The sequence below is a fragment of the Antechinus flavipes genome, chromosome 1 (genome assembly GCF_016432865.1).
Source record: "Antechinus flavipes isolate AdamAnt ecotype Samford, QLD, Australia chromosome 1, AdamAnt_v2, whole genome shotgun sequence".
Lineage (NCBI taxonomy): Eukaryota > Metazoa > Chordata > Mammalia > Dasyuromorphia > Dasyuridae > Antechinus > Antechinus flavipes.
Window position 1 is genome coordinate 679,459,725 of NC_067398.1, and position 13,878 is coordinate 679,473,602.

Sequence of the window (13,878 nt, forward strand, 5' to 3'; positions counted from 1 at the left end):
GCTAGATCAGTTGACCTCTGAAGTCATGTTCAACTTGGATTCTGTGATTCTGTACATGGCCTATTGAGTTCATTTCCATGTGGGAAAAAATAGCATTAGGGTATGGTATATTTATCAAAAAGAGTAGTCTTAGGTGGATGAGGATTCTGGGGACCAGGAAACATGAAAAATGCCTTACTCTTATGAGTGATATTTGGAGCTCTGTGATCATTGACTTCAGACAACCCTTGGTAAGGTAGTCTTGGCCCCATTTCTGGGCTTGTTTTAATCTCTTTTGTAAAGAACACATGATACTAGAATTTAGCTTGAAGCCAAGTCAGACTGGAATAGGCGGTGTGATTACATGACCAAATTAAGGTTCTGTTAATCTTTTCTCAGATACTACCGAGGGGCTGTAGGAGCCTTGTTGGTCTATGACATTGCCAAGCACCTGACATATGAGAATGTGGAACGCTGGCTGAAAGAACTCCGTGACCATGCTGACAACAACATCGTCATCATGCTGGTGGGGAACAAGAGTGACCTGCGCCATCTCCGTGCTGTGCCCACTGATGAGGCCCGGGCATTCGCAGGTGGGTGACCTTGATCTGGGGGTATTCCACAAGGTGGGTGGGGAACTTGAATCTGGGAGTTTTCTGTGCCCAGCCCTGAAATTGAGCTCAGTACCTAAGATTCATTTCCATAAATAATTCCTTTATCTCTAGCTGGTATGCAAGACCCTATACTAGATATCTGAATGTGACTCAGTTCCTGCCATCATGAAATTTATTATACCCTGATTCTCACAATAATCCTGTGAGGGTAGGTAACACAATTATAATTATTCTTATTTTATGAATAAGAAAACCAGTGCTTATAGGGGTTGTAACTTACCTGAAATCCTGGAGCTGATAGAGGTTGGGGCTGAAATCAAATCCAGACCCTTCCATCTCTGGTTCAGTGCTCTTTCCAGTATACCTTGTTATGTTTTAGGAACCTTCCTTTTCTATTTTTCCATGCTATGAAAGGTGATAAAACTGGTCTATTTATGAGATGCTTCATGAAAAGAAAAAGTTTTCCCTTTACCCAGAAGAATTCTATCTACTAGGAATAGTAAAGGCAAAAACAGAAGCTTTTTCAATAGACTTTTCAGTGGAAAAATCCAATTAAGTATATGCATGTGGAGTCATATGAGCTGTAGGTTAAATTTTGATATAAAGGTATCAGCCTCTATGTGTTGAAAAGTCCGACCTTCTTTTTTCTTTTTCCTTCCTCAGTCTTGTAAATTTGTGCCTTCTAAATAATTCTTTATGAACTAAATCCTGTTTCACATCCATTTTGTTTTCTGTTGATCAGCTAGTAGTGTTTTTATTAGTGAATTTGCTAGAATTGCATTCAGCTTCCAGAGAAGGAACCTCATTACCCTCTACTTCACTTTCCCCAAGTTCTGAGTTTGTATATATCTTATGAATTTTGGCCCCATGTTCAGATTTCCTTATATGTGTGGACTTAGACAAATCTCCCATCAACTAAAGAGCAGTGATTGATTTCTTTATCAAGTGAAGATTTCCATATTGAGGACACTTTGCTTGTGTATCTATCTTACAGATTCCTAATTCCCACATAATTTTACTATATAGTGGAGCTCTCCGCATAATATTTATAAATTGTACATTGATGAGCCTCATTTTATAACAGATACATATATATTCACTTATGCTTACTTCAGTGTTGCATATTGATGTAAGTCAAAACCCCTTCAGGACTTGGTGTTACAAAATTGCTATGATTGAAAATTTCATCACTCTTTGGGCAAGTTGGTATTGAGACCTTCTATACCTCTGGTCCTCACCCCACAGCCCTGTGCAGTCCCTAGGGTCTAGCATGGGAGCTTCTTCAGTTTGGTTGAGAGCTGCCAGACCATCTCATTCACTGACAGAACTTTTGGGATCTCAGAATATAAGAAGTCGTTCATTGTAGGAGGGCTTGGAAAGGATGATTACTCCCTGAAAATCATAATCATATGTATAAGAATAATAAAATTAAGCGGGCCTAAGATTTCATTGGTATGAGGAACTCCTTCCACTAATGCTGATATCACGTTCTGTAACTTGTAGTATTAAAGATTTGTGTAGGGCACAGAAATTAAGGGACATGGCTTGGTGATGCATCTAATACATGTGTACAATAGGACTTGAGTTTAGGTTTTCCAAACTCTGAGACTATTCACTGTGCCAGATTGCCTTTCCAAATACATTTGTGTGTTGCCATAAATGCATGTGTATATTGACACATATAAATTCATGTACATTGGAAACGCCTATATTCACAGAGTAAGAGACAGCCCTATAGATTTTGGGGGTTCTAAAAGTAAACACAGTATTTAGGGATTCCTAGTCAATTAGTAAGTCAGCCAACAAACATTTACAATCTGACCCAGAAGTAAGTAGAGGAAGAGAGAGGTTTGCAATGACCTACAAAATCCATTTAAAAAGGCCATAAGACGAGCAGGAAGAACAACCTGACAGAAGAAAGCAGAGGAAAAATTGAGGTAATGAAAAGGAGAAAGCTCTAAACTTAAGTCATCCAAAGCCAGGGAGGAAGAGAAGGAAGTTTGTAGTTTCCTATGGCTGTTTTGGAATGGGGTCTGTAAGCTGAAGAAAAGAAAATGTATTATAAAAGGGCAAGACTACAAAAGAATAAAGGTCCTAGGAATGAGTGCTAAGGATGCAGAAAGAGAGAAAATGAGGGAAAAAAAGGAAGAACCTAGATCTAAGCTTTTCACTTTCCACACTTAACCTAAGGTCATTGGTCAGTGTGGAAACTGAAAAACTGACAAAATTCTGGAGAAAGTTTTGAGTCATATATAAATATGGCATTCATGGAACACATGGGCCTTTGGCAGAAGAAACTGATAGAATGGTTACAGAGCAAGAAAAACCTATCTGGAGATGTCCTTATGACAATGGTGGTGACAGTAAGGAAAAAATGCTAAGATCAGCAAGAAAACGGATTTTATGGGAGATGTACAGAAGAAGCTAAGCAGAATTGGGTGGAGTTGTCCAAAGTCTTTCAGGAAATATTTAAGGGAACATGGTAATAAAATTGAGCCTTTAGTTAAATTGCAATCCCTGAAATGTGAGTAGAGAAGGATTTGCACCCTTGTATTGCATTCAAATGCATTTGTAAGTTTTATACTTGGAAGTGATGGAGTTTATTTTAGGGGGGAAAAATCCAACTTTGAGAGATTTGATACATCTTTTTGGGGACATTTTTCTTGGCAAAGTAGATTTGGTATCAAGTCCTACCTTGGAGACTTAACTACCTGGGATACCCTAGACAAAGTCATTTAAGCCTCTATTTTTTCCTTTTCTTTTTAAATAAGGCTTTTTTATCTTCAAAACACAGGAATAGATAGTTTTCTATGTTCACCGTTGCAAAACCTTATGTTCCAGATTTTTTCTTCTCCCTTTCTTACTCTCATTCCCTCCCTTAGATGGCAAGTAATCCAATATATATTAAACCTGAAATATATTTCTTTAACTATAAATTGGGAATAATATCTAGTACTCACTTCCCAGAGCTCTCGTGAGATAATGAATGTAATGAGATAATGAATGTAAGATGCTTTTGTCGACATGTAAACCTGTACTGGAGGAAGGGCTTTGTGTATATATATTTTTTAAATCTTGTGAAGATAGAAATAAGAAGACAACAAATTGGATGAGAAGTGAGTTGAGGATGGAATGACACTGAGATTGGGAATCTGGTTCACTTATAGTAGTTCCTTACAAAGTAAGAGGAAAGCTAGGAGAAGGGAGGAAGATTTGGGAGAAAGATAATGAGTTGTGGTTTTCAAGATGTTGAGTTTGAAATGTTCAAAAGAGAGTTGTGATAATGGAGAACCAAGTTTAGGAGACATTTGAACCCATAGGATCTTATAAGATCACCAAGCAAGAAAATAAAGAGGGAGAAGAGAAGAAGATTCAGGACAGATCCTTTGGGGAAACCTATGGTTAGTGGGAATGTCCTGGAGGAGGAAGTTGCAGCAAGGCAGATGAAAAGAAACTATTAGATGGTGGGAGACCTAGGAAAGAGCAGTACATTGAAAATCTGGATGGGCAAGAAAGGGTGATCAGCAGTGCATTATTGCTGTGACTAAGTAAAGGAAGTTTGCAGATTGAGGAAAGGTGATTAGAAGTTTTGGCAATTAAGTGATCATTGGTAATTGGAGAGAGCAATTTCAACTGAATGATGAGGTTGAAAGCCTGATTGCAAGAGATTTATAAGAAAAATTTAAAAAGTAAATGAGTAGTAGCAACTAGTATAGACAGCTTTCTCAAGAAATTTATTGGAGAAGATGAGGAGAATTATAGGACAGTAGCTCTCATAGGATCAAGTGAGGGATTTTTAAGGATGGGGAAGACATAGGCATGTTTGCAGGCAGCAGGGGCAAGAGCCAGTAGATGGAGATTGAGTATTATAGAGAAAGTGGAGATGATAGAGTGAATAATCTGCTGGAGAAAATAGGAGGTGATGCAGTCAATTATGCATGTAAAAGGGGATTACTTTAGCAAGGAGAAAGTCCACTTCCTGGTGTGAGACATAGATAAAGGAAGGCAAAGGAGATATCAAAGTGATGTGAAATAAAGAGGAAGGGGAAAAAGGGATTTCTTAATAAATGGCCTTAATTTTTTCAGGAAAATATGAGTCAAGGTCCTCAGATGAGAGGATGGGGCAAAAGTAGTGCTCTGGAAGGATAGTGTTTGGAATAGCCACGATTTTGAGTGGGATAACAAATTGTTTGGTAAGGTAGAAATTGCCTTCTAATAATGAGGACTTGGGTGAGATTATATAACATTAATTTGTACTGGGCCCGGTTTGTGATTTCTGGCCATCATGTTGTGAACAAGCCAAGATTGGTTTTGGAGGGCAGGATTGGTAGGAAGAGATAGTATAAAACTCAGCTATAATTCACTATGGAGTTATGGTAAGGAAGGGAGGATATTAGGGTCCAGGCACTAACTAGAATTACCTTCTCTTTGTTTCAGAGAAAAACAATTTGTCTTTTATTGAAACGTCAGCCTTGGATTCAACCAATGTGGAAGAAGCCTTTAAAAACATTCTCACAGGTGAGCGGTGTCTTAACCTGGGGTGGGTATGCCATGGGCATGACAGGGCTGATTAAACCTTGGCCTGAAGCAGGAGTCCAAGAAGCAATTTAGTGATTTTAGTAGCAGAAATTTTGAGTGGCTCACATATTCTCTATAACCTCTTCTGCTTACCCAGTGTTTTTTATTCTGTAACTCATTTACTCAGTGATGTACTATAAGACTCAAGAACATTATGCTTTTTCCTTTTTATTTATTTAATTTACTCATATTTTATTTTTTCCAGTTACATGTTAGGATAGTTTTCATTATTCACTTATTATAAGATTTTGAGTTCCCCTCCCCGAAATATCTAATAGAGGTTATATGTGTTCAATTATATTAAATATATTTCCACATTAGTCATGTTGTAAAAGAAAAATCATAAGGAAGAAAAAAAAAGTGAGAATGTATGCTTCATTTTACATTCAGACTATAGTTCTTTCTCTAGTAACGTTTTCTCTCATGAGTCATTTGGAATTATCTTAGATCATAGTATTGCTGAAAAGAGCTAAATCTATCAAAGTTCGTCATCACATAAAGTTGCTGTTACTGTGCATAATGTTCCTCTGGTTCTGCTCATTTCAGTCAGTATCAGTTCATTGAAGTTTTTCCAAGTTTTACTGAAATCTGCCTGCTCATTTCTTATATAACAGTAGTATTCCATTACATTCATATACTACTAAGTGGTTCAGCTATTTCCTAATTAATGAGTGTGCACTCAGTTTTTAATTCTTTGTCATCACAAAAATTGCTGCAATAAACATTTTTGCATATGTGAGTACTTTTTCCTTTTTTATGATGTCTTTGGGATATAGACCTAGTATGCATAGTTTTATAGATCCAAAATAGAGCTGTGGCCTGGAGAGTCAGGAGACTTGATTTCTAGTCCTAGATATGCCCCAGGCCTTCAAGTGACCTAAGGGAAATTTCTTTGGTTTCTTTTTATATAAAGTACAAGTTTGAAGTAGGTGGTTTTTAAAGCTCTCCTCCAGCTCTGACTTTCTTGGAATTTCTGTAATAAGAAATATATCCTATTACTGCATTACGGTCAGTGTGGAGAGAGAGAATAAAAGAGACAAAAGACTGGAAGGAAAGTGAAGAGAAAGAAAAAAATGCAGAGAAAATGTGGTAATTTTAGAAAGAAAAAAAAAATTTTCCTGGGGAAATCTGGGAGATGAGGAGACACAGTGAATAGAGAGTTGCTAGATTTAGAGTCAGGAAGACCTGAGTTCAGATGTGCCCTGGGCAAGTCACTTCATCCTGTTTGCCTCAATTTCCTCATCTGTAAAATGAGTTGCAGAAGGAAATGACAAACTATTTCAGGATCTTTGCCAAGAAAACCCCAAATGGGGCCAGAAGAAGTCAGATACTGAACAACAATTTGGGGAAATAGCTTGTCTACTCTTATTTCCAGACTTAAAAGCTTATTTCAAAAGTAAAGCTTCAATGTTTATATTTGATGAAAGTTTTTTTTAGATTCTAAATGATTTAAAGTTTTAGGATTTTAAGCTATAAAAATCCTTTTGACAAGGAAAAGAGTTCAGATTGCTGGATCATCCAGAGATATTACTGCTTTTTAAAAGGTGTGTGTCTCATTATTATATATAGAAATAGCACTTGTTTAATTGTTTGGAATTTCCCCCATCTTTTCTCTACTTCTCTTTACTCCACCTCTTCATCCTTATTGAGTATTTGGGTTTGAGAGAACCAGCAACAAATTGGTTGGAAGAAGGCTCCCTTTAGAGGTTTTAAGTCTTTGTTCACAACTCTCCAGCAGCTTAAATCAAATTCCTAGAAATTCTTCTCGACTGGGACAGTCATAGTAACTTTTTAGGTGGGGACTTAGTACAAAGTTATAAGATATAGCCAGAATAGTGTTTTCTCATAAGTTTTTGATTAAATTAAACCAGTAATTTAATCCCCCCCTTCCCCCGGGACTAAATTAGCATGATATACCTGAAGCATATATGAGAAGCATCTGACCTATTAATGCATGAATACTTTTAAGTTCCCTAGAAAAAAAGGAAACAGAAACAAGAAGCCCATTAGTCAGCCCATTGGCCATCCCTGATTTGGATGTCATGAACACATTTAGGTCCAGGAAGTAGAGATTGGGAATGCTTATGATAAATTAGGTCTGGGAAGTAGAGAAAGGAGATCCTCATAGTAAATACGCTGTTTTGCAAAAGCAGTAGATAGACTGTCACTCATTGAGATTCAGGTGATTCTCTTGTCTATATTTGACAGTTGAAGCCTAAATGACTCTAGCTGATAGAATGTGCTCTCCGTGGGAGAGTGACAAGAGGAGAAATAGGGTATACCCTATTAGAACAGAAGTATGCCTGAGTGTGATATCTTCTATATTAGTTTTCTAATACATTTAAATATCTTGGCAAATAAGTGATTACCCATGGCAAAAACTCAGGCAAAAACTAAAAAAAAAAAAAAAAAAAAAAAAAGCTAAGTTTTGGTGGGAGTCTTGAGAGCAGATGGAAGTTGGATTTGCTAAGGATTCAGTGAATAGAGACTGTGGTCTTCCTAACAATTTGTACCTTGTCTCACATGTAGCAAAAATCATTTCAATTGCCTGAAATTCACTGCTCTTCTGGGATGCCAGAATTTGTTATGCAGCTTAACATTTTTTTTTATTGCCAAGGAAGGTCATATTACAGAGGGAAGTCATATCTATAGAATTTGGTAAATAGGGCCTATTGCCATTAGAGTTGTGCTACCTTCCTCCAGAGATAGGAAGGAGTACCTGATCAAAGTGGACAGAGTAAGTAATTGGGAGAGGAGTGAGACTGGTTCAGAGCTACCTTTGGGTCCTAAGTTTGGCCCCATCCCCATCCCCATCCTCAGCCTCTCTCCAGGAAGCTTCTGGTGTGAAGGATCATGGAGGAAGGAATTGTGCCACCCTATTCCAGATTTGACCACGTACATATAGTTCAGTGGGGTAGTCAAAGTAGCCTAGATGAAATCATTACAGTAAACTAGGAAAGTACATAAATTCCCTCTCCCAGGACTTCATTGCTGTTTTTAGTAAACATTTAATAGCTTTGTGGTTCAGCCATGTCAAAAAACAAACAAAACAAAAGAATATTTTAAAAACATCCTGCTAGATAGCTGGTGTTGTTATCCCCATTTCATAGTTGAGGAAACCAAGGCAAACAATGTGTTAAGTGACTGGATCCCTTTCACATAAGTCCTTTTATGCACGCATGCCCCCCCCTCCCCCGGGCTAAATTAGTATGATATACCTGAAGCATATATGAGAAGCACCTGACCTGTTAATGCATGAATACTTTTAAGTTCCCTAGGAAAAAAGGAAACAGAAACAAGAAGCTCATATCACACATGGAAAATTGAGGCACAAATGAAGGAAGACTGGAAGTTTTGTGTGTTGGAGCTGGGTGTGAATCCCATCTTCACTGAAAATTGGTGTTAAGGTTGGAAGTAATGGACTTCCTAATGACTTTGTAATAGGGACTGCTTGATTTTATGTAAATGGAAGGAGGGAGCTGCAGGATCATCTCTCTGTATGGTCCTGGGCTCTTTGCTTGGGTGTGTTTCTTCTAGTCAAAAGGTCCAGCTATATGGGACATAGCTTTGACCTATGCATCTGCTGACCTTGGCAGGTTCCTTTTCTACTTTGCTAACCCAAAATCTGTTTGCCCACAGAGATTTACCGCATCGTATCCCAGAAGCAGATTGCTGATCGCTCTGCACATGATGAATCTCCTGGCAACAATGTGGTAGACATCAGCGTCCCCCCCACCACCGATGGACAGAAATCCAACAAACTCCAGTGCTGCCAGAATCTGTGACCACCTGCGCCCAGAAGCGCCCTCCCTGCCTGCCCTTACCTCGCTGTGCTTCAGTTAGAAACGTGTGTGCACGTCTTTGCAGTTATCTCCTGTGATTCAGTGACTCTTTGTCATCCTCGTTTCTTCCCCCATTCCCACCGTCCATTTTTGAGCATTAACTGTAGGCCTAACCCCCCTTTCAGGCTTCCAGGGGAGTGGGCTGACTTTGGGCCTGGTCATGCAGGCTCTGCTCCCAGAGGGTGAGCCTTGGCTGCTCCCCTGGGCAGGGCCATTTGGTTGTCTAGTGATTGTTGGGAGGAGAAGGAGGAACCAAGACCTCATGTATCACGGCTAAAGACATACCTACACTGATTTGCTTTTGCATTTAGCCCAACTTTTTCATAAATCCTTAGATCTCTGGGGAACATGGGGAGCAGGGAAGGGAGAAAGGAAGTGTGCTGAAATTAAAGAGGGAAAAAATCTTTTCCTCAGATGTCCTGTTGTGTCCAGTTGGGATCCTGTGATAAACATTGGGGTTCTCATTTGGTGGCTGAAGACCCATGGTGAGGTGGCCGTTGACATGCTTCCCAGAGTTTCCACCTCACTTAGGGTTAGCCTTTGGGTCTAGTGATTGTTGGGAACCTCTTGGCTCAAGGAGGAGGTCCAGGAGCCCAAGGGTAGGCTGAAATGATGGAATGGTTTGTCAGCTACCAGAGATAATCCTATTCCTCAACCTGAGCATCTAGCAAGTGCCGGCCCTTCCTTTGTGGCCTGTCCCTCCTGTCCGAGAATCCTGACCAGCTTCAGCCTGTGCAGACCCTTGTTAACCTCCTTTTTGCCCACAGCTCCCTCTCCAACTCGCCATCTTGCCTGAAACCCATTTGCAAGGGAAGCAATATTCTCATGTTTTGTATATAACTGCACTTAGAGTTTTTGGGTTTTGTTATTGTAGAAAAACATAGATTCTTTATACATTTTGTAAAATTTATGCCAAATCATAGCATCTCGACCCTTTTCCCTCACCCTTTTATTCTTTAACAATTGACTCTCGGGCTATAATTTTACTTGACCTTTACTAAAATGTATAATTCTATTTCCTGTATGCAACTGTGTTCCTTCGCCCCCTTGTCTCATTTTCTCAGTGCCAGGATGCTATTTGCAACAGTTATACTTTTCTGATGCCCACTAGCCTCAGCAAGCAATCTTGACCACTATTCATCTCTGTCTGGTACAACAAGAGAAACCTGATTACACTCCCACTTTCTAGCAGGTCAGATCAGTTAGTGATGGTACAGCCAGGCTGTGAGCTTGCTCTCTGAGCCCATTGGCTATAGGCTCTTCCTGGGGTTTGGTGCCCTATCCAAGCCCCTTTGCTAATTAGGATCTTGGTTGGCTTGTGCTAGTGGTGCAACTTAAACCTCCTGAATGGGTGACCAGGGATAAATAGAGCTAACATTTCAGGTGTTGTTTGAAATAAGTTTGTAATAAGTTGGAGGGTTTTTTCCTCCAATTATGCACGTAAAAGACAAAGACATCTTCCCAAGGTTGGTTGATAACCTGTTGGAGTTATCCTAGGATCCTTGCCAAATGAGAACTAGCTGTTCTGGAATATTTAGCTTTCAAGGAGTGTGTCCTATGGACTCAGGAAGGGTATCCAGGGCCCTGACCTTGTTCCTCTCCTTCAGGGAAGAATTTCGTTGTTGAGTCTCCCAGGCTTGAATTTCAGCCAGCTGTCAGCTTTGGAGAACCAGTTGCTTCATGACTGGAGAGAGGAAGTCTCTTCCTCTCATGAAGTGCAAGGTATCAGAGGTCACCAGTGTTTCTGCTCTTTCGAAGTGGCTGGAATAGAATGGATGAGAGTCCATTGGGTTTGGGAATTTGTCCTACAGTGCATCTGTGCTTTCACTGGCCTTAATTGTGAGACAGAGCCTTAGTCTCTGTTCACTGGCTAAGTTGTATTGGCTTAAAAGTAGGCGCTACATTTGCTCCTTAATGTAGTTTCTTTTCCTTGCCATCCCTGGGCTACTTTTAAAGTACTGGGTCTTGTAAATTTACAAGGAGTTTGCTCTTCATGGAGGAAAGCAAATGATCTCTGATCAGGGGAGATGAGGGAAAGAGCTGCTCAAGAATCGTTCATGTTGTTGGAGTTGCATACTGCCCCTCCTTTGAGAAGGAGTCAGGCTCTGAGATGCTGTTTCTTTTCATTGAAGTACCCTGCTCCAAGCCTGCTGTGAAGTTCAAGTTGGGGCAGTATATTCCATACCCCTTGTTCAAAGTTCCTTGACTTGCTTCTCAACTTTATAGCAGGCAATTATTCCAGCTCTCAACAATTTAATTCCAGCTCTCAACAATTTTTCTGTCTGGCCCAAGGCTTGAGCTGAGACTGGAGCTTGTTAGTATGGGTTGGTAGAAATTTTAACTTGATGACATTCCAGGACCCCCCAAGGCTCTAGGAATCAACTTCTGCTGGCCCTGGGTAGAAGCAACTGTTGAAACTGGGGCTTAGTTTCAACCTGCCTTTCTGTAATTTCTAAGAAGATGATAGAGATGGGCTTGTAACTATGGCAGGGATAGAGTTTCTGGGAGGAACACAGGCAAATAAGTTATTCAGGATTCAGGACTCAAGATACCATCAGGTTTCTGACAGGTTATCTCTTTCAAACCAGGGCCAGAGTCACTGAAAGGGAAGACAGACTCTGGAAAACCCTTCTTAGTTATGACTTCTCTGACTAAATTACTCAAGTTTCACCAGCTTAGAGGCCTTCATACTAAAGCCACTTTCCAGGGCAGTGTGAAATGACATAGTTACCCTGTCCTGGGCAGCTGTCTTTCAGGGCCCTGCTGCTGCTATCTGGTTTCTTGCCTAGGGATGAAGATTAAGGCCTTTTATTTTTTTGGCCTCTTCTTTCATTATCCCTTTGGATGATCCAGTTTAGGAGTAGGGTCTCAGTTAGCCTTGGCCATGAGACAAGCAGGCCTAGGTCCACCTGGTGCCTTTTGCTTAAGGGTTGGGGTTGGCCTTTCCCCACCTCTTCCTTGGCATTATTGATCCCCAATTCCACTTTGGTAGCATACTTCAGTCTGCTACCTGCTGACTTTCTTTGGCAGCTAACTTGCAAATGGGTGTTGGGAAAGTTATTGCCTGGGAGAAGAGACTTCTGACACATGTGGCATAAGGCAGAAAATGTGAGTCATGTGGCTTGAGAAATACCCCTGAGTTATGAGAGATTTAGTATCCTAGCTCATAGACTGTCCTGGAAGATGCTTTTCTTTGGAGTGACAGCATGGCAAGTCAGAGACCCTGAGCCAGTTAACAACAGCTAAGAGGAAGTATACCTGGTGGTGGGGGGAGACTGACCAGAACCTCTCACTCCCTCCCCCTAAGACCATCCTCTAGAAGTACAGGTGGGGTCTAAGTTAGCTAGAGGGAGTTTTCCTGACACAGGCCAAATTTCTGGATGTGGTTAGGTTGGTCAACAGTGGACATTGCTGAGTAATTGCTCTGCCACAAATGGGCTTAGTCTGCATGAGAAAGCCAGGGCTAGTGCAGACCTTTCTGTTCATATATCTGTTTCTTCTGCTCCACAGCACTTGTATTCAGTTCAGTGCAAACTTCTTTGTAAATAGAGCCCCGCATCCCTGGATTTGTGCATGGTTATTCTGTGTTGTGGATATAAAGATTGCCATACCAAAGTGTCTGTCTCTGCCCAGTCCTTCTCTCCCATAGAGAGGGGGTTGGTGGGGAGGGGGGAAGATAATGCTGATGGAGAAGGGGATTAGGCATAAAGGATAGTTAAGCTGTCCCTGGTAGTACATTGAGTTGCTCACTCTTACATGGGATGGACATGTAAATCTGGTCTCTTCCTTTTCAGGAAGCCTTTCCAGATTGGCCACGATGCTCCCAACACTCCTATTAGAATTTTTTTTTCCTCCTAAAAAGCTTGCTGTGGTGGAGACTTCCTGAGTCCTATAAGATGACATTGCTCTTACTTGAATTAACTTTAGTTCCCTTATACCCACTGCAGAAAATGCCATTTGAACTCTGCTACCTGATTTGTATGTTCAATAGCTGGCTGGCCTGGAAACAACTCAGACCAATTGTGGTCTCATCTGAAGGAAGGAGGTTCCTGTCACCTTCTGAAAGGGAATGGTTTAGGAAACTGAGGTCAGGTCAGATCACACAAATTAGAAACTGCCCTCGAAAGAGTCCTATTTCCCCAAGAAAATTGCCTTTACCCCTGAGATTGTTTTTTTGTTTGTTTTGTTTTGTTTTTTGTTTTTGCTGTAATGCTTGAAGAAAGCAAGTTGCCTGGAGTTAGAGGCTGACAGCCACCAGGAGCACCTACCCATCCCCTGCAAAGCTGGGGCATACAGGTAAGATTGGGCTTCATCCAGCAATTCAGAAGAAATTTCCATAAAGTCCAGGAATGACGAATTGTCTTTTTGTAGACCAATGAAATTGATTTCACCTCCCTGTCAGCTGATGCATCCCTTACCTAAGCCAGCCAGTCATTTCTCAAGTAGGTGTCATGGTGTTCAGGGCCTCAAGCAAGAGTATTGGCCTATTACTTGTCCTGAGAACACTTTCACAGTAGAACTGGATATGTCATCTTTGTATTAAAAAGATGATGTATTTCCATAGTGCTTTTATAAGAGCATAAGCAATTAATGAGGTATTTTAAGAATTTTAGAACAAGAATTCTTAACCTGCAGGGATTTGTAAATAATAATCATCGATGTAATTGGTTTCCTTTGTTTTAAAATTATTTCATGCAAGTAAAAACCTTATTCTGAAGAGGGAACCATAAACCACCAGACTGCCAAGGAGTCCCCAGTTAAACCAAAAAAAAAAAAACAAAACTGAGACCTGCTTTAGAATTTAGGATTTAGGAATGGTGCTTTCAGATGTGCAAAACATTCCACATATGTTACCTGATCTTAGC

General features: G+C 40.3%; 1 protein-coding gene across 1 annotated transcript in view; it reads left to right on the forward strand.

The window, feature by feature from the left end:
• RAB11B (RAB11B, member RAS oncogene family) overlaps nucleotides 1-12,628 on the forward strand; it is a 37,138-nt gene extending 24,510 nt beyond the window's left edge. Inside the window, exons 3-5 of the mRNA XM_051972479.1 lie at nucleotides 379-572; nucleotides 5,031-5,111; nucleotides 8,811-12,628. Of these exons, the coding sequence (XP_051828439.1) occupies nucleotides 379-572; nucleotides 5,031-5,111; nucleotides 8,811-8,956 (421 nt within the window). The 3' untranslated portion in view covers nucleotides 8,957-12,628. The remainder of the gene's footprint in view (nucleotides 1-378; nucleotides 573-5,030; nucleotides 5,112-8,810) is intronic.
• Nucleotides 12,629-13,878: the final 1,250 nt, after the last annotated feature.